At 47.0% G+C, this 24,007-nt stretch overlaps 1 protein-coding gene and 1 long non-coding RNA gene across 2 annotated transcripts in view; both read left to right on the forward strand.

The window, feature by feature from the left end:
* The window catches only part of LOC148127466 (uncharacterized), a 215,509-nt gene that overhangs the window by 78,840 nt on the left and 112,662 nt on the right, over positions 1-24,007 (forward strand). The window lies entirely within an intron of this gene.
* The window catches only part of ARID3C (AT-rich interaction domain 3C), a 50,531-nt gene continuing 43,690 nt past the window's right edge, over positions 17,167-24,007 (forward strand). Inside the window, exon 1 of the mRNA XM_087928647.1 lies at positions 17,167-17,238. Within this exon, the coding sequence (XP_087784773.1) occupies positions 17,167-17,238 (72 nt within the window). The remainder of the gene's footprint in view (positions 17,239-24,007) is intronic.

A 24,007-nucleotide genomic window follows, 5' to 3' on the forward strand; every position in this document is an offset into this window, starting at 1 on the left:
TGGGGTGGGGGGTTGTGTGTGTGTGTGTGTGTTCAGTGCAGGGACAAAGGCCACTAGAGACCGGGGACAGACAGGATCATAATCCTGAAAGGGAGAAATTTCTGCAAGCAACCCAAGGCGAGAATCTTTGGAGAGGCGACCAAAGGACATTTGAACAGAATAACAGAGTCGGAAGGGACCTTGGAGGTCTTCTAGTCCAACCCCAAGTTGAAGCAGGAGATCCTTTATCATATCAGACAAATGGCTGTCCAGTCTCTTCTTAAAAGCCTCCAGGGATGGAGCACTCACAACTTCGGAAGGCAGATTAATTAACAGAGTAAAACACGGCTAGAAGGGACCTTAGAGGTCTTCTAGTCCAACCCCTTGCTCAGGTAGGAAACCCTATACCGTTCCAGACAACTGGTTGTCCAGTCTTTTTGTAAAAAAACCTCCAGTGGTGGAACACCCACAACTTCTGGAGGCAAGACTTCAAGGTTTGGCTGGCAGCCCTGGTCTACAACTCCTGAAAGCAGCTGCATCTTTTTCTGCCCTGGTGAAAGACACAGCTGCTTTAAAGAGGCGCAGACTGAGCTCCAGTTTACTTGGTTTGAATCTGAGGGGCAGCTCCCTCCAAGTTACACATGAGGGTAGAATACTGCCCTGTTTTTCTGGCACCCCTGAACTGCAACTCCTGAAAGCAGCTGCGTCTTTTTCTGCCCGGTGAAAGACACAGCTGCTTTAAAGAGGCGCAGACTGAGCTCCAGTTTACTTGGTTTGAATCTGAGGGGCAGCTCCCTCCAAGTTACACATGAGGGTAGAATACTGCCCTGTTTTTCTGGCACCCTGAACTGCAACTCCTGAAAGCAGCTGCGTCTTTTTCTGCCCTGGTGAAAGACACAGCTGCTTTAAAAGCGCAGACTGAGCTCAGTTTACTTGGTTTGAATCTGAGGGGCAGCTCCCTCCAAGTTACACATGAGGGTAGAATACTGCCCTGTTTTTCTGGCACCCTGAACTGCAACTCCTGAAAGCAGCTGCGTCTTTTTCTGCCGGTGAAAGACACAGCTGCTTTAAAGCGCAGACTGAGCTCCAGTTTACTTGGTTTGAATCTGAGGGGCAGCTCCCTCCAAGTTACACATGAGGGTAGAATACTGCCCTGTTTTTCTGGCACCCCTGAACTGCAACTCCTGAAAGCAGCTGCGTCTTTTTCTGCCCGGTGAAAGACACAGCTGCTTTAAAGAGGCGCAGACTGAGCTCAGTTTACTTGGTTTGAATCCGAGGGCAGCTCCTCCAAGTTACACATGAGGGTAGAATACTGCCCTGTTTTTCTGGCACCCCTGAACTGCAACTCCTGAAAGCAGCTGCGTCTTTTTCTGCCCGGTGAAAGACACAGCTGCTTTAAAGAGGCGCAGACTGAGCTCCAGTTTACTTGGTTTGAATCCGAGGGGCAGCTCCCTCCAAGTTACACATGAGGGTAGAATACTGCCCTGTTTTTCTGGCACCCCTGAACTGCAATGCCTGAAAGCAGCTGTGTCTTTTTCTGGCCTGGTGAAAGACACAGCTGCTTTAAAGAGACATAGTTTTGGTTTCACTTGGCCTGGTTTGAATGCAAGGGCAGCACCCTCCAAGTTACACAATAGGGTTTGTGATGATTATGCAGGCAGCCTCCACCAAATTGAGAGGAGGGGGGATGTATTTATTCCGAGAGACATGACACTTTTGGCAGGAGACTGGATGTTGTCATCCAGGGATCATTGTCCGGTGTTTTCTCTGGGCTCTTTCCAATTTTTCTAAGAATGCCAAATGTGTGGCTTTTTTCCAAATTTGTAGCAGAGGAAAAATCATCTCCGCAAAGCTGAAGAATCTGGGTTTTTTTTTTTTTAAAGAGTTAATGGCCAGGAATGGAAGGATTTAGATGTAATTAAAAAAAATAAAATAAAATGATGGCATTGGGACAGCCTGGTTCAGTCGGTGGTCTGCCAGAAGTGTTGGATTTCAAAGACCATAATCCACAGGCCAGACTTATGGGGCTACAGACCAATAGGGCAAAAGTAAGTAAAACATCCTGACAGCATCCTCACCGTCCAACATCCTTACGCTGATATTTAAATGAATTCGTTAAATGGTAAGTCCTCTCTTACGCCCATAAGAGAGCCTGCTCCATCGCAGACATAAAATGAGTCAGCCATCCAACCGACTTGATTTTACAAGCTCTTTCACAGTGGTCATTAAGAGAAGAATTGAACAATGGGCCCTATCCAACCACACGGAATTTAAGGTGGAGAAAAGCAAGGTTTTACACCTGGGCAGGACACAAGCAAAGGTACAAGTACCGATTAGGTGGGACCTGGCTCAAAAAAAGGAACTGTGAGAGGGACCTTGGAGTCCTAGTGGATCAAAATCACGTGAAGTCTTATTACTGCTTTATAAAGCCTTAGCAAGGTCACACCTGAAATAATGCAACCAATTTTGGTTACCATACTACAAAACTGTCTCAACACTGTCCAGCTATTCACAACGTCTGCACTACTATCACTATTAATCTTCTCATCACTCCTTATCACCTATCCCCTCCCACTTAGGATTGTAACTTTGTCGCTTGTATCCTTACGATTTTTAGGGACTGTTTCCTAGTATGATTTGATGGCTTATTGTACCCTATGACTACTATTAAGTGTTGTACCTGATGATTCTTGACAAATGTATCTTTTCTTTTATGTACAGTGAGAGCAAATTCAAATTCTTTGTGTGTTCAATCACACTTGGGCAATAAAGAATTCTATTCTATTCTATTCTATTCTATTCTATTCTATTCTATTCTATTCTATTCTATTCCATTCCATTCTATTCTATTCTTTCCTGATTCTATTCTATTCCTGATTCGATTCTATTCCTGATTCTATTCTATTCTATTCTATTCCTGATTCTATTCTATTCTTTCCGGATTCTATTCTATTCTATTCTATTCTATTCTATTCTATTCTATTCTATTCTATTCTATGCTATTCTATTCTATTCCATTTTCTATTCTATTCTCTATTCTATTCTACTATTCTATTCTATTCTATTCTATTCTATTCTATTCTATTCTATTCTATTCTATTCTATTCTATTCTATTCTATTCCATTCCATTCCATTCTATTTTCTATTCTATTTTCTATTCTCTATTCTATTCCTAATCTATTCTATTCTATTCTATTCTATTCTATTCTATTCTATTCTATTCTATTCTATTCTATTCTATTTTCCATTTTCCATTTTCCATATTCTATTCTGTTCTGTTCTGTTCTATTCTATTCTATTCTATTCTATTCTATTCTATTCTATTCTATTCTATTCTATTCTATTCTATTCTATTCTATTCTATTCTATTCTATCTTTCCTGATTCTATTCTATTCTATTCCCGATTCTATTCTATTCCTGATTCTATTCTATTCTATTTTCTATTCTATTCTATTCTATTTCTTATTCTATTCTATTCTAAAAAAAGATGTTGAGACTTTGGAAAAAGTTCAGAGAAGAGCAACTAAGGTGATCAGAAGCCTGGAGATAAAAACACAGGAAGAACGGCTGCAGGATTTCGGTTTGGCCAGTCTAGAGAAAAGAAGAATTAGGGGGTGACATGATTGCAATATTCCAGTATTCGAGGGGCTGCCCCAAAGAAGAGGGGGTTAAATTCTTCTCCAAAATCCCTGAAGGCAGGAGAAGAAGCAATGGGAGGAAACTAATCCGGGAGAGATTCAACTTGGAAATAAGGGGAAACTTTCTGACAGAACAATTAACCAGTGGAACTGCTTGCCACCAGAAGTTGTGGCTGCTCCATCCCTGGAGGCTTTTAAGAAGAGACTGGACAGTCACTTGTTCTGAAATTATAGGGGGTCTCTTGCTTGAGCAGGGGGGGGTTGGACTGGAAGACCTCCACGGCCCCTTCCAGCTCTATTCTGATTGATTTATTCATTGAGAATCCCTTGTTTGCTATGGACCGGCTTTGCCAAAAGCCTAGAAATAAACTGGGTTTTGGCAAAAAAAACATGGTTAGATAAGCCATGGGACACAGCAAAGAGACGTAAAGGCAGACCAGTTGCAAAGCCCCCAACATGCACTCCTATAATTGCAGGGAGCGGGTGGGTGCTGCTGTCAGAACTACAGGATCAGGTGCTCAGTTCCCCAGGGGGGTCTGTTGCAACGTCAAATGTTCACCGAGGGACTGATAGTAAGTCAAGGACTATAGGTAACACGCAGAAGGATCAGGAATCCTGAAAGGAAGTGTGTTTGCATTAGGGTTTGTCCGCCTGGGCGGCTTTAAAAAACTTTTTTTTTTTGTTGCTAAGTAAGTCAGCTGTTAAGTGAGTTTGCCCCATTCTGTGACCTTCCTTGCTATGGTTGTTAAGTGAACCACGGCATTTGTTCAGGTGGTTCCTGACCTTACCTCAATTCAGCATATCGTTTTAACCGGGCAACTTTCAAGATTTGTGGACTTCAACTCCCAGAATTCCCCAGCCTGCCCCCCCACCTACCTACCTATCTACCTATCTATGTCTGTCTATCTATCATCTATCTATCTATCTATCTATCTATCTATCTATCTATCTATCTATCTATCTATCTATCTATCTCTATCTATCTATCTATCTATCTATCTATCTATCTATCTATCTATCTATCTATCTATCTATCTATCTATCTATCTATCTATCTATCTATCTATCTATCCACCTATCATCTGTCTGCCTGTCTGTCTATCTATCTAGTTTCTTCTCTCTCTCTTCCATCTATCTATCTATCTATCTATCTATCTATCTATCTATCTGATCTATCTATCTATCCTCTCTCTTTCTCTCTCTCTCATCTGTCTATCTTGCGATATCTATCTATCTCTCTGACCTATCAATCTCTCTCTCCTCTTTCTCTCAATTATCTATCTATCATCTATCTATCATCTACCTACCTACCTACCTATCATCCATCTATCTATCTATCTACCTACCTATTGTCTGTCTGTCTATCTAACCTCTTCTCTCTCTCTCTTTCATCTATCTATAATTTTTCCAAAAATAGAGAAAAGAAGGAATTGGAGTTGGGCTGATCTTTGTCCCCCCCTCCCCTCGCCCCCCTCACCACACCTCGATCCCGTGAGCGTTAATAAAAAATCAAAGTTTTTCATAAACATTAACTTCCTAAGGGCTCCGTCTGGCCCCGTGGCCATTAAATGTTAATTGAACAGTTCTGGGTTTTGACTCTTGGCTCGGAGAGACTGGGCAAGGTCAGGCATGGCTGACACCCCCCCCGCCCCCCCCTTGGCTGGCTGTGAATTAACCAGGGTTAGGCTGTTTCAGGGGGTAAGGGGGCTTGACTCCCCAAGACTTGGCACTGAATTTCCCAGCCAGGGAAAAAAAGAGAGAAAAGAATTGGGAATACGGCCAGTCTTTGATTTAACCATTATTCTTTTAGTGACCATTCAAAATTACAACGGCACTGAAAAGTGTGAATACCGCTTTAAGAATCCTTGGTGAGGCCAAACTTGGAATCCTACATCCAGTTTTGGTCGCCACGATGTAAAAAAAAAGATGTTGAGACTCTGGAAAGAGCGCAGAGAAGAGCAACCAGGAGGATGAGGGGACTGGGCTGGAGGATAAAATACGTGAATATTGGTTGTAAGAATTGGACATGTCGGGTTTAATGAAGAGAAGGACCAGGGGTGACATGACAGCAGCCTTCCAATGTCTCAGGGGCTGCCCCAAAGAAGAGGGAGTCAAGCTATTCTCCAAAGCCCTTGAAGGCAGGACAAGAAGCAACGGGTGGAAACTCATCAAGGAGAGAAGCAACCTGGAACTAAGGAGAAATTTCTTAACAGTGAGTAGAATTAACCAGTGGAACAGCTTGCCACCAGAAGTTGTGGGCGCCGCATCGCTGGAGGCTTTTAAAAACAGACTGACAGCTATTTGTCTGAAATGGGAATAGCCTGTTCCTGCTGGAGCACAGGGTTGGACTAGATGACCTCCAAGGCCCCTTCCAACACTGTTATTCTGTTAATTCATCAGGGGAATGACTTTCCTCCGGAAGTTGTGGTCGCTGCAGCATTGGAGGCTTTGAAGAAGAGACTGGGCAGCCATTGGTCTGGAATGGCGTAGGGTCTCCTGCTTGAGCTTGGGGTTGGACTAGAAGACCTCCAAGGTCCCTTTCCAACTCTCTTATTCTGTCCCACCGGAAAACGGGGGGGTGGGGGCAGGTCCTTCTGGGAAGGGAAGGTGACCAGGAGGGGCTTAACGCAGCTGCCTTTCCAATCCATTCAGCAAAGTAAAGTCAATATTTGCTTTTTTCCAAGAACTCGTGGGGAGGGGAAAGGGGCCTAGCCCTCCCCCTCTCCCTTCATTCCAGCCCTTTCATAAACAGGCTCCCGAGTGCGACCTTTGGCCTCGCTAGACGCAGGTCTAAGTCCTTCCACCTTTAGGGCAGGGAAGTGGGCTCTGGATAGAGCAGAGGCAGCCACGCTACGAAGCAATCGAAGCAGGCAAGGTGAACGCAGGCAGTTCTCGAATTACAAGAGTTCCTTTAGTGGCCGTTCAAAGTTGCAACGGCATTGTTCTGGCCTCGGCTTCTCCCCGAAAGCCCCATGCTGGGCTCTTTGTCCCGGCAAAACCCCTTTTATTCAACGAAAGGGAATCTCTTGCATTCACCTTCAGCCAAAGGCCTGGCAAACAGTCTTCCAAGGGTGCAACTATTTCCGAACGCAGTGCTGACAAGGAAGGACTCGGCACGAGTCTCTTGAGATGCACAGACGGAGCTTCACACTGCTGCAACAAACTGTTTCTTACAAAAGCCTCCTCCCCTTTTGCTCCTCTTTTAATCCCTACGGGAGGGGCCTTTCACCGTCCACCTGTGCCTTTACTCCCGAATCGGCCCTCGTTCCTCAGCTGTTCCCTTCTCCTGGCAGCTCTGTGCATGCGCACACTGGGAACAGGCTCCAGCTGTTCTTCTTCCCCACTGATCTCCGACTCTGAAGGCAGCTGATAACCAACAGTTAGGCGCAGATGGCCGTGGCCCCATCTCTGTCTCCAACGCAGAGCCCTTGTCCAAGCCTTCCTCAGACCCCAAGATTGGCCCAGGTTCCTCCCCAACCTCCTCACCGTCCGACTCTGCTGCCAGCTCTGCTAGCTGCCGGTGGGCCACAACAGGCCCTTTAAGAGTGACTGGCGACCATTTTTCACCCTTAGGACAGTTGCTGCATCCTCAGAGTCAATTTGGGATAGAAATTTGGGGTCCCTTGTGATCGTAAGTTGAGGACTACCAATAGTCCTCGATTTATGACAGTTCATTTAGTGACCGTTCAAAGTTACCGCGGCCACGAACAAAAATGACCGTGTTTCAGATTTACGACCGTTGATCCCCAGAGTCACATGATCAGAATTCAGAAGTTTGGGGCCACTGACTTATATTTATGATGGTTGTCATGTCCCAGGGTCCTGTTTTGTGACCCATTGACAAACCAAGTCAATGGGGCGGCCTGGTTCACTTAATGACCGTGTGACTCACTTAACTACAGGAATTTATTTAATCAACGTGGCAAGGAAGGTCATAAAATGGGGGCAAAACTCGCTTAACGCAGGTCTCGCTCAGCAACAGAAATTTGGGGCTCCATTGCTGTTGTACATCTAGAGATAGTCCTTGACTTACGATGATTCATTTAGTGACCATTCAAAGTTATAACGGCCCTGAAAATAGAGGCTGAGAACCCCTTTTCATACTTACGACCGATTGATCCCCAACGTCACGTGATCAGAATTCAGACGCTTGGGGCCACTGACTCATATTTACAACGGTCACTTCATCCCGGGGTTACGTGATCCCCTTTTGTGACTCAATGGGGAAGCCAGATTCACTTAATGACCGTGTGTGACTAATGAAACAGCTGCACTGCTTCACTTAACAAATGTGGCAAGCCAAGTTGTAAAATCGGGCAAAGCTCATTTGTCTCGCTTAGCGACATAAATTTGGGCCTCGTGTTTTGGTCATAAGTGGAGAACTGCCTGCCACAGGCTCAGCTTGGTTGGAGTTCCCACGGGGAACTGGAGGCGTCGCGTGGAGGGCAAACCAGCCTCTGCTTTCCTAATGGCTTGATATATTATGCAGGCGCAGGAGAAGCATTTATAACGCCGTTCGGTTTTTTTTTATTATTATCGATTTTCGTAATATGTTTTATAGAACGGGATTGTAAATAAATAATAGTTATGATGATGTGCCGTTCAGGAGGTGTCAGCTCTTCGTAACCACATAGATAGATTTCCTCTGCTCCTAACCATCTTTTCCAGCAGTGGGTTTACTCCCTGAAGTTTCAAGTGGTAAATTTAATAAGTAATAACTCTGTAAACCTCCTGCATTTTTTCCTGGGATAACACAGCTGCCTTCAAGAGTTGTAAGATGACTGCTAGGTACCCCCTGATGTTTGGAGAAGTAAATTTAATAAGTAATAACTCTGTAAACCTCCTGCATTTTTTTCTGGGATAACACAGCTGCCTTCAAGAGTTGTAAGATGACTGCTAGGTACCCCCTGATGCTTGGAGAGGTAAATTTAATAAGTAATAACTTGGTAAACCTCCTGCATTTTTTCCTGGGATAACACAGCTGCCTTAAAGAGTTGTAAGATGACTGCTAGGTACCCCCTGAGGTTTGGAGAGGTAAATTTAATAAGTAATAACTCTGTAAACCTCCTGAATTTTTTCCTAGGATAACACAGCTGCCTTCAAGAGTTGTAAGATGACTGCTAGGTACCCCCTGATGTTTGGAGAAGTAAATTTAATAAGTAATAACTCTGTAAACCTCCTGAATTTTTTCCTAGGATAACACAGCTGCCTTCAAGAGTGGCAGACTGGTGCTCAGTGTGTTTACTCACCATAATGCTTTGGAACCCAACCCAAATTATGGCACAGCCTTAATTTCTACTGTGAATATTAACCCACCCAACCCTACTTACTATAACTTGTAAAACTTCCCAGTCCTCCCAAAGGCTGTTTTGGGTAACTCAATCAATCAGAATAGAGCTGGAAAGGACCTTGGAAGTCTTCTAGTCCAACCCCCTACTCGGGCAGGGGGGGCCTGACACCCTTTCAGACAACTGGCTGTCCCGTCTCTTCTTGAAAAGCCTGCAAATGTCATACACAACCCTTTCAGTACACAGAGCAGTGTGGGTCTCAAATGCCACAATCTGGCCATGGCAAAGAGACGAATATTTATGAATGTCACTGGTCCATCGCTATGTTTTTAGAAGGCAAATAACAGAGCGGGAAGGGACTTTGGAGGTCTTCTAGTCCAGCCCCACTCTGAAACTGGAATCTCTATACCCTTTCAGACAAATGGCTGTCCAGGCTCTTCTTAAAAACCTCCAGTGATGAAGCACCCACAACTTCAAGTGGCAAGCAGTTCCCTTGGTGAATTGTCCTCACTGTTAAGAAGTTTCTCCTTAATTCCAGGTTGCTTCTCTCCTTGATGAGTTTCCATCCGTTGCTTCTTCTCCTGCCTTCTTTGGTGCTTTGGAAAGGGTTTCCTCTTTGGGGCAACCTCTCAAATGACTGCTATCATGTCACCCCTGGTCCTTCTCTTCACTAGACCAGCCAGGCTTAGGTCGTCAGTCTCAGCGGCTCCCTTGCTCTGTCTCATGCATGGAGCTGTGTCCCATCCAAAGAGTAGAATAGAACAGAACAGAGTAGAGTAGAGTAGAGTAGAGTAGAGTAGAGTAGAATAGAACAGAGTAGAATAGAATAGAACAGAGTAGAATGGAATGGAGTGGAGTGGAGTGGAGTGGAGTGGAGTAGAGTAGAGTAGAGTAGAGTAGAGTAGAGTAGAGTAGGGTAGAGTAGAGTAGAGTAGAACAGATTAGAATAGAATAGAATAGAATAGAATAGAATAGAATAAAGTAGAATAGAATAGAGTAGAATAGAATAGAATAGAGTAGAGTAGAGTAGAGTAGAGTAGAGTAGAGTAGAGTAGAATAGAGTAGAACAGAGTAGAATAGAATAGAGTAGAATAAAGTAGAATAGAGTGGACTGGAGTGGAGTGGAGTAGAGTAGAGTAGAGTAGAGTAGAAGTAGACAGAGTAGAACAGAACAGACTAGAACAGAATAGAATAGAATAGAATAGAATAGAGTAATAGAATAGAATAGAATAGAATAGAAGTAGAATAGAGTAGAGTGGAGTGGAGTGGAGTGGAGTGGAATAGAAAGAAATAGAGTAGAGTAGAGTAGAGTAGAGTAGAGTAGAGTAGAATAGAACAGAACAGAGTAGAATAGAATAGAATAGTATAGTATAGAATGGAGTGGAGTGGAGTGGAGTGGAGTGGAGTGGAGTGGAGTAGAGTAGAGTAGAGTAGAACAGAGTAGAGTGGAATGGAATGAAACGGAACGGAACAGAATGGAACAACAGAACAGAACAGAACAGAATAGAATAGAATAGAATAGCCCCTCAAATATTGGAGCCCTGCTATCTTGTCTCCCCTGGTCCTTCTCTTCCCTAGACTAGCCAGGCCCAGTTCCTGCAACCGTTCATCGTATGTTTTAGCCTCCAGTCCCCTCATCCTCCTGGTTGCTCTTCTCTGCCCTCTTTCTAGCGCAAAGAGGAGGCCTTGGGTGTCCATCTGGCCATGCTGAGGCCAGGCCAAATGACCCCCTTGCCTTCCCAAGGACACCCCACCCCTCTTTTCTCCCTCCCCACCTCTTCTCTGTGGAGGGAACATCGCCTGCCCCCCCTCGCCGCGCTTCGATTGATCTTGGGGGCTGACAGTTTAATTCCTGCGTTTATAGAGGAATATTGCTCTATTGACGGGGTTAAATGAGTTACTAATTATATCAATATAAACATGATTAAAAGAGGGCGCTTCTGCTGAGAAGGGGCTATCAAGGAAGGGAAAGGGGGGGGATTGCACCATTGGTGTTTGCGTGAAAGGACATAAATTCTGCTGGAGCAAAGTGCGCCTTTTCCTTGCCGCTATTCCGAGGACTTTGCCTTTCGCACGTTCAGGTCGGACCTGGGATTTGGGAATCTCAGAGGAAAATCTTGGCAGGCGGATGAGTTAGGAATCAAGACTTCTTCATAGGGGAAGGTGTTAAGAAGGGGATGGTTGCAACGATAAGACAGATGACGTATAGTAGTGCAAAATAAGAACGCAATGCAATTATTGTTGTTCGGGGAAGGACAATGAACTAACCATCGATAGGATGGCACAAGGTATTTGTACCCCGATGGCACGTTGTTTAAAGCAACCTTGGCCACTTGAAGCCTGGAGGACTTCAACTCCCAGAATCCCCCAGCCAGCTTTAAAGAAAAGAGGGAATGTGTGTAAAAATAAAATAAAAACTTTTTGGTAAAAAAGAAAGAAAGAAAGAACTGAATTATTTTCTCATGATTTGACAGATCTGGCTCCCTGCCACCTTATCGGTCGAAGTGTAAATAGACTCCCAGCTAATTGGCCGTTTGCAGGAAGACTTTGCTCGGTCGTGCCCCGAGTTTTTGTCGTGTCCAGAAATGTCTGCCCCGTTACCCCGCTGGACCTGTGCCAAGATGGCTGCCTCCCACCTGCCTGCCCACCTCAATTTGGCCGGTGCAATCTTCCCGCCGGCCCTTCTGTGACGGCTCGCAAATTTTGTGGGAGCACAACAGACCAAACATCGGTGTCCCTGGGGCTGAATGTGAAGCCAGCTGCTAGGGAAAATCAGGAAGAAGTTTTAAACCGTGGATCTGACTTATAGATTAGATTAACGGAGTTGGAAGGGACCTTGTGGGTCATCTAGTCCAAGCAGGAGACCCTACACCATTTCAGACAGAGGGCAGTCCAATCTCTTCTTGAAAGCTTCCAGGGATGAAGCTCCCACAACTTCTGAAGGCAACTTCTGTTCCATGGGTGGATTGTTCTCACTGTCAGAAAGTTTCTCCTTATTTCCAGGTTGAATCTCTCCTTGTTCAGTTTCCATGCATTATTCTTTGTCTGGCCTTCGGGTGCTTTAGAAAATTGCTTGACCCCCTTCCTCCTCCCTGGGGCAGCCCCTCAGATATGGGAAGGCTGCTATCCTGTCTCCCCTGGTCCTTCTCTTCCCTAGACTAGCCAGGCCCAGTTCCTGCAACCGTTCATTGTATGTTTGAGCCTCCAGTCCCCTAATCATCCTGGTTGCTCTTCTCTGTCCTCTTTCTAGAGTCTCAACATCTTTTTTATAATCTGGTGAACAAAAACTGGATGCAGTACTCTAGGTGTGGCCTTACTAAGGCTTTATAGAGTGGTATTAGTACTTCCCTTGCTCTTGATTGTATCCCTCTGTTAATGTAATTTAGGATTGCATTGGCTTTTTTGGCTGCTGCTGCACACAGCTGGCTCCTATTTAGCTGGTTGTCCCCTAAGACCCCAAGATCCCCCTCCCAGTTCCTGCTATTGAGCCCATCTGCACCCAGTCTATATGTGTCCTTTTGTTTTTTCTTGCCTAAGTGTAGAACTTTACTTTTCTCTACATTAAAATTCATTTTGTTAGATATGACCCAGGGTTCTAGTCTGTCAAGATCGCTCTGGATCCTGAGCCCATCTTCTTGGGTGTTAGCTATTCCTGCCAGGTTAGTATCATCAGCAAATTTGCTAAGTTCCCCTTCTATTCCCTCATCTAAGTTGTTTATGAAGATACTTATGGTTGTTTTGCAGGGCTGGTCATAACCTCCCTTCTCATGCCTTCATCGTAGTGCAGGGAGTCCTCGACTTACGGAACCCCAAATCTGTTGCTGTGCGAGAAATTGGCTAAGTGAGTTTTGCCCCGTGTTACAACTTTTTTTTGCCACCGTTGTGAAGTGAATCACTGCAGTTGTTCAGTTAGTCACACAGTTGTTCAGTGGAATCTGGGTTCCCACGACCCCGTGACACTGCGACTGTCATAACTATGAGTCAGTTGCCAAGGGTCCTAATACACATCACCTGACCCTGGGGAAATGCTGCAAAGGTCGTAAGTGTGAAAAACAGTCATGTCTCTTTTTTTTCCAGTGCTGTTGTAACGCTTGAGGACTACCTGTACGGTAGAGTTGGAAGGGACATCAGAGGTCATCTAGCTCAGTGGTAGCCAACCAATGGGCCAAGGACCACTGGTGGTCCGTGAGAAATGTCCCCCCCCCAAAGCAATTAATCCAGGCTTGCGTCGCTTGCATTGTGAACCACACGAGGTAGTGAGGGGAGGGGGGAAAGGGCAGAGGGGGGGGAACTTGTCCCACTCGCCCCACGCACCTGGCCTGGCCACCGGGCTCCTTCTTTCCGCTTCTTTCTTCTTCTGCTTTTGGCTGCACTCAAGGAAAGCAGCCAAAGTTCTCTTTCTCTCCCCCAAACTCCACCAGAAATGAGTCTTTGGGGCCCTGCAAGGCCTCCTGCTCCAAGAGGCTGCGAAAGACTCATTTCTAGCGGAGTTTGGGGGAGAGAAAGAAAGACTTCTGCAGCTTCTGCTGTTTTCCTTGCATGTAGCCAAAAGTCTCTCCCTCTCTCCCCCTGAGAACGGAGCTGGAGACGGTATCCTGTGATCCCAAATAAAGAATAATCGATCTGTAGGAAAACGGGGTGGGGAATTTTCCTGCAGAGTTTTTTGGGGGTGTTTTCCCAGGGTCCACGGGATTTAAAATGATGAGTTTGGAGGTCCCCGAGGTCCCAAAGGCTGGCCACCCCTGGTCTAGTCCAACCCCTCGCTCGGTGCAGGGTCTCCTAACGCCATTCAAAGAGACGGCCATCTGGCCTGAGGAGAAAGCCCAACAGAGAAGGGGAATGTGCTGCAGGTAGTCCTTGACTTACAACCCTCCTTTTAGTGACTGTTGGAAGTCACAACGCCACTGAAAAAGAGCGACGTGACCGTTTTCACACGTATGACCACTGCAGTGGGTTCATGTCCCCTTTTGTGACCTTCGGATGCACCAAGTCCACGGGGAAGCCAGATTCACTGAACAACCGTGGGGCTAACTTTTAACACCTGCAGCGTTTTGCTTAGCAACGGTGGCAAGGAAGGGCATAAAATGGGGGCGTAAAGCTCCCTTAACGACCGTCTTTGCTTAGCAGCAGGGATTTGGGTCTCAATTGTGGTCGTCCCTCGAGAACTACCCTTCTTGCAAGCAACCTAACATTTGGGGATTTTCCCGAAGCCGCCCTGGTGAACCTATGGCGCGCAGAGCCACCTCTCCAGCCGCGCCATCCATCCCCCGTGGCTCTTCCGGGTTCCAGCCAGCTGGTATTCACCTGCGTGGGAGTGCCGGAAACTGGGAGAGGAGCTCCCTGGCGCGCATGCACGCGTTGGCAAACTGGTCTTCCCATGCACATGCGCGTTAGAAAACCAGAAGACCAGGTGGCTGGCGCGCATGCGTGTGCCAGGAAGCTGAGCATTTAGTTTCTGGCACTCCCGCGCGGCATGGCCACGTGCTTCTGGTTTGCGCTGCCTGCACTCCCGTTTCTGCGCTCGGTGCCAAAAAAGGTTCTCCGCCACTGCCCAAAAGGTCGCCAACTTTTGGGACCTCGGGGACCTCCAAACTCATCATTTTAAATCCCGTGGACCCTGGGAAAACACCCCCAAAAACTCTACAGGAAAATTCCCCACCCCATTTTCCTACCGATCGATCACTCGTTATTTGGGATCACAGGATACCGTCTCCAGCTCCGTTCTCAGGGGGAAAGAGAGAGGGAGAGACTTTTGGCTCCATGCAAGGAAAACAGCAGAAGCCGCAGAAGTCTTCCTCTCCTCCAAACTCTGCCAGAATCGAGTCGGCGCAGCCTCTTGGAGCAGGAGGCCTTGCAGGGTCCCAAAGACTCATTTTTGGCAGAGTTTGGGGGAGAGAAAGAAAGACTTTGGCTGCTTTCCTTGCGTAGAAGAAGAAAGAAGCGGGAAGAAGCAGCCCGATGGCCAGGCCAGGCGCGTCGGGCGAGTGGGACAAGTTCCCCCCCTCCGCCCTTCCCCCTCCTCCCCTCACTCCCTCGTGTTGTTCACAATGCAAGCGGCGCAAGCCTTGTGTTCCCACGCACCCTGGATGAGTGAGTTAGTTTACTTTATTGTCCTTGCACCTCGTACGACAAAATCAAAGCACCATCTTCGGTGCACATCCTGACCATGAAAATAAACGCAAACACACCTCCTTCACCCTCCACATCGATTGCTTTGGAGGTGACATTTCTCCATGCAGCACCAAATTTTTCTCGTCCCCTGCCCACTGGTTGGCGACCACGGTCCGAAAAGATTCTTTTAACCAAAGGAAATCCCTGCCTGGGAAGCGGGTGATTCTTTCAAAGGCTCCCTTGGGTGGAGGGCTCAGCCTCCCCTCCCCAAACGAAGCCCTTTTGCCTTCGGGCTTTGCGGTGGACTCTGACCTTTGACCCCGGTTCGATAAACATATTGATGCCTCTTTGCCGCCCCCCACCCCCAGATAAAAGGGGAGAGGGGCTAATCAACAGTGGGGGAAAAAAAAACGAGAGACCAAAGTTTTGAGGTCACACCTGGTTTGGTTTGCTGCAGCTGCCAGGCTGTGTGTGTGTGGGGTGTGTGTGTGTGTGGGGGGGCTCCCCCAGACTGTGGGGTCAAGAGGAGGGGGGTCCAGATACATTTTGCACCCCCACCCCCACACCAATTGCCTGCCTGTATGGAGCAAGCAGCGCCCCTTTGGCCTCGCACGGTTTTTGTGGCGTTGTGTTAAATCAAGGGTGGGCGACCGTGTAACACCCCCCCCCTTGTACCACCTGTGGACTTCAACTCCCAGAATTCCTCAGCCAGCAAGGCCCAGTGGCTTCGGGGAGACGCTAAACCCTTTGTAGATTTTGTTTTTTTCCCCCTCAAACATGGCCAGCTGGGGAATTCTGGGAGTTGAAGTCCATCCCACTTTAATTTCACCCAGGCTGAGAAATGCTGCTTTAGAAACAGGGTGATATAAGTGGGTGACTCCCTTGGGAGGCCAGGAAACTGACCCCTTCCTTCCTTCCTTCCTTCCTTCCTTCCTTCCTTCCTTCCTTCCTTCCTTCCTTCCTTCCTTCCTTCCTTCCATGTCTCTCATTCTTCCTTTCTTCCTTCTTTCTTCATCTTCTCTTTCATTCTTCCTCTCTTTCTTTCCTTCTTTCTTTCCTTCCTTCCTTCCTTCCTGCCTCTCTTTCTTCTTTCTCTTTCTTCCTTCCTTCCTTCCTTCCTTCCTTCCTTCCTTCCTCCCTCCCTCCCTCCCTCCCTCCATGTCTCTCATTCTTCCTCTCCTTCCTTCTTTCTTTCATCTTCCTTTTTCTTTCTCTTTCCTTTCCTTCCTTCCTTCCTTCTTCCTTCCCTCCCTCCCTCCCTCCCTCCCTCCTTCCTTCTCTTCCTTCCTTCCTTCCTTCCTTCTTCATCTTCCTTTCTTTTTCTCTTCCTTCCTTTCCTTCCTTCCTTCCTTCCTTCCATATTCCTTCCTTCCTCTCTCCCACCCTCCCCTTCTCTCTTTTTCTTCCCTTTCCACCTCCTCCTCTTTCCTCCTCCTCTTCTTTCTCCTTCTCTTTCCTTCTCTTCCTCCTCCTCCTCTTTTTTCTTCTCTTTCCTCCTTTCTTCTTCTCTTTCCTCCTCCTCCTCCTCCTCCTCCTCCGCTCTGCAGTGCAGACATCCAGGGATCGGTGCCTGCTGGGGTCCTGCCTGAGCCACCCCACCTGCCAGCTCCAAAGGGGGATCCTGCCTTCCAGGCCAGGGGCAGAGAGGATGGGATCCAGGATCTCTGGGAGTCCCCATGTCCCTTTGGCCACACACAACCTGGAGTTCTGCCCCAGTCCTTCTGAGAGACAGACTCTCTCTCTCTCTCTCTCTCTCTTTCTGTGTGTGTGTGTGTGTGTGTGTGTGTGTGTGTGTGTTATTTATTCCAAAGGGTCATTAACCATCTCTTCCCCCCCACAGCTTTTTCAGAAGCGTTTCACCTAAATCACTCAGGACTAGCCGCTTAAGATGGCCCGTTTCTGCCCCCTCTGCCTCCAGCTTCCCTTTCGCAGCCCCTGCAAGTCCAATTCTTCTTTCCACACAATCCTTTCTTCTTCTTTTCTTCTTCCTGCTCCTGTGGTGGGGATTCGGAGGCCTTTGTCTGCCGCCGGGCCATCCATTCTCCACCGCGGAGTTCTGTTTCTTTTCGGTGGGCTTTAAATTCTCGCCTGCTTCCTTGGGAGGAATTGATGTCTGGAGCCCCTTCGATTGGCACTAATTTTTCCTTCATGCCTCCTGACTTTTACGGCCGCGGATCGATCCTCCGCGTCCTGCCGTTTGTCACAGCCGGCGGAGCAGCGGTTAGTGGCAAGCCACCCTCGAGGCGGACAGGGCTGGCGTTCGGGCGAGGACCAGGCCGACTCTCGCGCGGCCCCGCCGAGTGGGCTGGAGGAGAGCTCACCACTAGGCGAGCCAGAAGGGGCAAAGGAGGCGAGAGGCTGAAAGAAGGGGAGGGAGGAGGGAGAGAAGGAAGGAAGGAGCAAAAGACAGAGAAAGAAAGAGCGAGAGTATGAAGGAAAGAAAAGGGAAGAAAGGGAAGGGAAGGGAGGAGGGAGAGAAGGAAGGAAGGAGCAAAAGACAGAGAAAGAAAGAGCGAGAGTATGAAGGAAACAAAAGGGAAGAAAGGGAGTGAAGGAAGGAAAAGAGAGGGAGAGGAATGAGGAGAGGTAAGGAGAGTGAGGAAAGAAAGGAGAAGGAAGGAGAAGGAAGGAAGGAGCAAAAGATAGAAAGAAAGAGCGAGAGTTTGAAGGAAAGGAAAGCAAAGGAAAGAAAGGGAGTGAAGGAAGGAGAAAGAGAGGGTGGAAGGAATGGAAAGAGTGCTAAGGAGAGTGTGAGGGAAGGAAGGAGATTGGAGGGGAAAGGAAGGAAGGAGAAAAAGACAGAGAAAGTGAGAGTCTGAACAAGGAAGGGAAGGAGGGAGGGAGGGAAAGAAGGAAGGAAGGAAGGAGCAAAGACAGAGAAAAAAAAGTGAGTGTCTGAAAGAAGGGAAGGGAAGGAAGGAAGGAAAGAAGGAAGGGAGAAGGAAAGAAGGGAAGAAAAGGGAAGGCTGAACCTCAACTGAAATGAAAAATCCGCGACTGAAGTCTGGGGGGGGGTGCATCTGACTGGCCTGAAGCCAAGTTACTCTGGAGTAGGAGAAACACAAGGTGGGATTGTCCCCTCCCGTTGTGTCCCCTCCCGTTGTGTCCTTTGACTCCTGGGCCTGGCTGGCCAGTGTCTCAGGTGCGCACAGGTGGGCTTGCCCCAAAGAGACCCAGGACCCCGCAAGGTTTGGCCCGGGGGCAGATTCTGTGGGGGGCAGTGGTGTGTCTTTCTGGATGCAGACCCCTCCCCTGCTCTGCTGATGACCTGCCCTGCCCAACCTGGCTTGATTTAACTGGGGAGTTAATCTGTATCCAGGTGGTTGAATCAGGATTTGCTCAACCCTTCCGACTTCCCTGCATTCCTTCGGGGATCTGGCTTGATCCAGCCACTCCTGGCTTGCTCTGCCCAGGAATATGGGTAAAAGGGTCCATCCTGGTCCTGCCCTGGAGGGGTGGGGGGTGGGGGCCTTCGTGGGCTGATCCTCTTCAGGCCCCCGTAGGGTTACGGCTCACGAGGGTTTCCATCGCCCGCCAATCTCCCTTACAAAGAGTCCCAGGAGAAGCTGCAGGGCACAACTGCATCTGCCAAACATCTGGGGAATCCACCCTGCTGCCCTGGGCTGCAGACTCTGCTAGGGGATCTCAGGGGCGGAAAGGGATCCGTTGATGCCTCTTGATAGGAGAGAATTTGGGTTGCTCAGGGTTGAACTCTGGGGTTCTTGGTGCTCTCTGAGCTGGGTGGTTTTTCTTGCAGACGTTTTGTGACCCAACTAAGGAACATTATCAGTGCTAGAAAGGAGTGGGGTTTGCAGAGAGGAAGAGGAGGAGGAGGAAGGGGAGGAGGAGGAGGAGGAAGGGGGCAGAAGGAAGGAGGAGGAAGACTGGGTGGTCTTTGGTGCTCTCTGAGCTTGGCGGTTTTCTTGCAGACGTTTTGTGACCCAACTAAGGAACATTATCAGTGCCAGAGGGAAGTGGGATTTGCAGAGAGGAAGAGGAGGAGGAGGAAGGGGAGGAGGAGGAGGAAGGGGGCAGAAGGAAGGAGGAGGAAGACTGGGTGGTCTTTGGTGCTCTCTGAGCTTGGCGGTTTTCTTGCAGACGTTTTGTGACCCAACTAGGGAACATCATCAGGGCTAGAAGGGTTGACAAGGAGAAGGAGAAAGACTGGGTGGTCCTTGATGCTCTCTGAGCTTAGTTGTTTTCTTCCAGACGTTTCATGACCCAACTAGGGAACATTATCAGCGCTAGAAAGGAGTGGGGTTTGTGGAGGAGAGGACTGTGGGGTCCTTGGTGTTCTCTGAGCTTGGCGGTTTTCTTGCAGACGTTTCATGACCCAACTAGGGAACATCATCAGGGAAGGGAGTAGGGTTGCTCTCTGTTTATATAGAGGCTAGCCCCATCTGTCGGTGAGGATGTCCCTGATGGTTTCTTGACTAGGTTGTGTTTTTATTCTAGAGTAACAAACAACACCCCAGTCAAGGAGCTACCAACTCAGACAAGCAATCAAACCCCAAACAGGAGAGAGGGGGGAGGAGAGAAAGGGAGAGAGAAAAAGAAAGAGAAAGAGAGAGACAGAAAGAGAGGGGGAAGATGCAGAAAGAGAGAAAGAAAAAGGAAGAAAGAGGAAGAAAGAAAATGAGAGACTGTAAGAGAGAGAGAGAAAGAGAAAGAGAGAGGGAGGGGGAGACAGAAAGAGATGGAGAGAGAAAAAGAGAGGCAGAAAGAGAGAAAGAAAGACTGAGAGAGAGAGAGTAAGAGTGAGAGAGAGAAAGGGTGAGAGAAAGAGAGGGAGGGAGAGACAGAAAGAGAAATGGAGAGAGAAAAAGAGAGGCAGAAAGAGAAAGAAAGACTGAGAGAGAGACTGAAAGAGAGAGAGAGAAAGAGAAAAAGAAAAGAAAAAGAGAGAGGGAGGGGGAAACAGAAAGAGAAATGGAGAGAGAAAAAGAGAGGCAGAAAGAGAGAAAGAAAGGAAGAGAAAGAGAGATTGAGAGAGAGCAAGAGAGAAAGGGGCGAGAGGGTGAGAGAAAGAGGGAGACAGAAAGAGAAAGGAAGAGAAAGAGAGGGAGGGAGAGACAGAAAGAGAAATGGAGAGAGAAAAAGAGAGGCAGAAAGAGAAAGAAAGACTGAAAGAGAGACTGAAAGAGAGAGAGAGAAAGAGAAAAAGAAAAGAAAAAGAGAGAGGGAGGGAGAGACAGAAAGAGAAATGGAGAGAGAAAAAGAGAGGCAGAGAGAGAGAAAGAAAGACTGAGAGAGAGAGACTGAGAGAGAGCAAGAGAGAAAGGGGCGAGAGGGTGAGAGAAAGAGGGAGACAGAAAGAGAAAGGAAGAGAAAGAGAGAGAGAGAGAGAAAGAAAGACTGAGAGAGAGAGAGTAAGAGTGAGAGAGAGAAAGGGTGAGAGAAAGAGAGGGAGGGAGAGACAGAAAGAGAAATGGAGAGAGAAAAAGAGAGGCAGAAAGAGAAAGAAAGACTGAAAGAGAGACTGAAAGAGAGAGAGAGAGAAAGAGAAAAAGAAAAGAAAAAGAGAGAGGGAGGGAGAGACAGAAAGAGAAATGGAGAGAGAAAAAGAGAGGCAGAAAGAGAGAAAGAAAGGAAGAGAAAGAGAGATTGAGAGAGAGCAAGAGAGAAAGGGGCGAGAGGGTGAGAGAAAGAGGGAGACAGAAAGAGAAAGGAAGAGAAAGAGAGAGAGAGAGAGAAAGAAAGAGGGGGGCATTTTGGGTGTATAATAGAGTGGACCATCCCACACTTTTCCTCTTCTTTGGGGGTGGGGCTGGGGGTTGGGGGGGCGTTGTTTAGAAACATGCTGATTTATTTCCGCTCTCTCTGTTCTCGGATTGATCCTTCGGATGATTTGTCAATCTGAGATTCTTGGCCATCTGACAGCCTTACAAAGGAGAGAACGGCGGGGGCATCGGGTGAGGGGGTCTTTGTGGCTTGGCGGGGGGTGAGTGGGGGGAAGGAGGAGTGACTTCTCTCAAATTGCAGGTCAGCATTTTTGGAGATCACCGAAAAGTCCTGCAGCTGAGCGATGAGTTGAAGAACACAGACTCCATTTCCAACACCACCCCGCCCAAAATATCAATATACAGGTGGTTTTACGGCCCTAACCGGGAGCAGAATTTCTCCAAGGTGGATCTTAAGCGAGCTGCTGCACCCGATTTCACTGCGTTTTTGCCCAAGTTGTTACGTTCTGTTCATACTTACACTTGTTTTCTCATACATGCTTGACAAACTCAAAAATAATAAAATAAAATAAAATAAAATAAATACAATACAATAATAAATGAAATGAAATAATGAAATGAAATAAAAAAAATAAAAAAATAATAAAATAAAATAAAATAAAATAAATAAAATGAAATAATAAAATAAAATAATAAAATAAAATAATAAATAAAATAAAATAAATACAATACAATACAATACAATAATAAATGAAATGAAATGAAATAATGAAATGAAATAAAATAATAAAATAAAATAATAAAATAAAATATAAATTAAATTAAACTAAATTAAATTAAATATAAAATAAAATAAAATAAAATTAATAATAAAATAAAATAAAGTAAAATAATAAATTAAATAAATTAATTAAAAAAACCTGCTCGCCACTCAGCTCTGTTTTTTGAACCAAGTTGGCCAAAGGAACCAAACGAACACCCAAGTCCTCTTCTCTGCTTCTACAGCGATCATCGTTCCAGTTGAAAGAAGCGATGATGCAACGGGGGAGAAGTCCTGGTTAGCCAGCCACCTCCCTGCCGCCGGTTGGGAAAGCCGCCAGGTTGGCTGAGCTGAGCTGGGCCGTGTTTGGAGAGCATCCCAACGTCCCAGTGACCTGTTGGGAGGCAGCCAGGAGCCAGGATGAGGTCTTTGATCTTTCCAGCCTTTGGGGAAGCGGCTCGGTGGCTTCTTGGCGGATTTTCAAAAGTTAGTCAAAGTCACCCGTGGCCTTTGGGAGATGCGGCTCTCTTCATCACGGGAAAATAATAATAATAATAATAATAATAATTTTTTTAAACCAGAAGAGATGCAGACTTCAACTCCCCGAATGCCCCCAGCCTGCGTAGTTTATGTTTCACAGGGATTTACACTTTAGGAAAATTAAATGCAAATCATGGGTATAGAACAGGTGATACCTGGATGAACCACACTCAGTGTGAGGGGGATCTTGAAGTCACTTCAATACAGCTATAGAGTTGGAAGGGACCTTGCAGGTCATCTAGTCCAACCCCCTCGCCCAAGCAGGAGACCCTACACCATTCCTGACAGATGACAGTCCAGCCTCTTCTTGAAAGCCTCCAGGGATGAAGCTCCCACAACTTCTGAGGGCAACTTCTGTTCCACGGGTTGATGGTTCTCACTGTCAGAAAATTCCTCCTTATTTCCAGCTTGAATCTCTCCTAGTTCAGTTTCCATCCATTATTCCTTGTCTGGCCTTCGGGTGCTTTGGAGAACAGCTTGACTGCCTCTTCTTTGTGGCAGCCCCTGAGATACTGGAAGGCTTCTCTCCTGTCTCCCCTGGTCCTTCTCTTCCCTAGACTAGTCAGGCCCAGTTCCTGTAACCGTTCTTCATCTGTTTTAGTCTCCAGTCCCCTCATCATCCTGGTTGCTCTTCTCTGCACTTTTTCTAGAGTCTCAATATCTCTTTTATAGTGTGGTGACCAAAACTGGATGCAGGACTCTAGGTGTGGCCTTACTAAGGCTTTATAGAGTAGTATCAACACTAACAAAGCAGAATTACAGAGTTGAAAGGGACAAGACAGGGTTTTGGGAAGTTGCAGTTTGCAGCTTGACTGTTTTACACCACACAAACACACACACACACACACGCACACACACACACACACACACACACACACACACACACACAGAGCCCCTGTTTGGACTTCAGCCCAAAGCCCATAAACCAAAGTTGCAACTATGCAACTAAAATTGACAAACAAAAAAATGTCAGGCTGGAACCAGAATGAGGCCGAGAACTCTTGTTTTTGCCACAACGGTTCCGTGAATGGCTGTTGGTCGTAAAGTGAATTGCACGGCCATTAAACGAATCCAGCTTCTCCCGTTGGACTTCCGCCTATCAGAAGCTGGCTGGGTTGGGTTACCAGTGGCGATCGTGTGACTCCTGGGAGGCTGCATGTTGCCAAGCACCCGATTTTGATTGTGTTCACCGGGACGGATGCCAGGGCGGTCATAAGTGCGAGGAACGGCCGTACGTCTCTTCTGTTCTGCATTGTAACTTTGAAGGATCGCTACACGGATCATGGTTATAAGTCAAGGACAGTCAAGAGTGACTCATACGATGTGACTGATGTAATTTTGACTTCTAACTTAGAAACGTCCAATTTTGGCAACTGTTAAGATTTGTGGACTTTAACTCCCAGAATTCCTCAGCCTGGCTGGGGAATTCTGGGAGTTGAAGTCCACAAATCCTACAGTTGCCAAAATTGGAGACCTCTGTTTTACTGGATGAAACTGGTCTTCCTTGTTTTGAGATATTTTTTTTTGCACAACATTTGATTCGTTTTTAGCTCCCAAGAGAATGTGGCTCGGCAGTGAACCAGCCACTCTTTCCAATAAAAGTTAAATCGATGCTATTTATCTTTGTGTGTGTGTGTGTGTGTGTGTGTGTGTGTGTGGAGAGAGAGAGAGAGAGAGAGAGAGAGAGAGAGAGAGTAATTAAATAAACACTGTATCCTGGGTGTCAGAAAGCGTTTAGTAATTCCTTCTCCTGTTTGCTTTCACTGGGGCTTATTAAAATGCTTTTGGATCCTGGCTAATGCGTGGTCCAGAGCAGGTGCACCCCAACAGATGGGCCTGTTTTCTGGGCTAGGGTGGAGGAAGCCCTTTGGGGGGGCAGCATATAAGACGGTAGGGGTCCCCTATGGCCAGTGATGGGTTGGATGTATCAGGGGGTCCGATGCACCCCTTAATTTTCAGCTTTGTTTAGCAACGCATTTGGGGTCGACCCCTTCCAAGGATCTCCAGC

Source organism: Pseudonaja textilis, chromosome 2 (genome assembly GCF_049901715.1).
Source record: "Pseudonaja textilis isolate UNSWEBS1 chromosome 2, rPseTex1.2, whole genome shotgun sequence".
In the NCBI taxonomy this organism is placed as follows: Eukaryota; Metazoa; Chordata; class Lepidosauria; order Squamata; family Elapidae; genus Pseudonaja; species Pseudonaja textilis.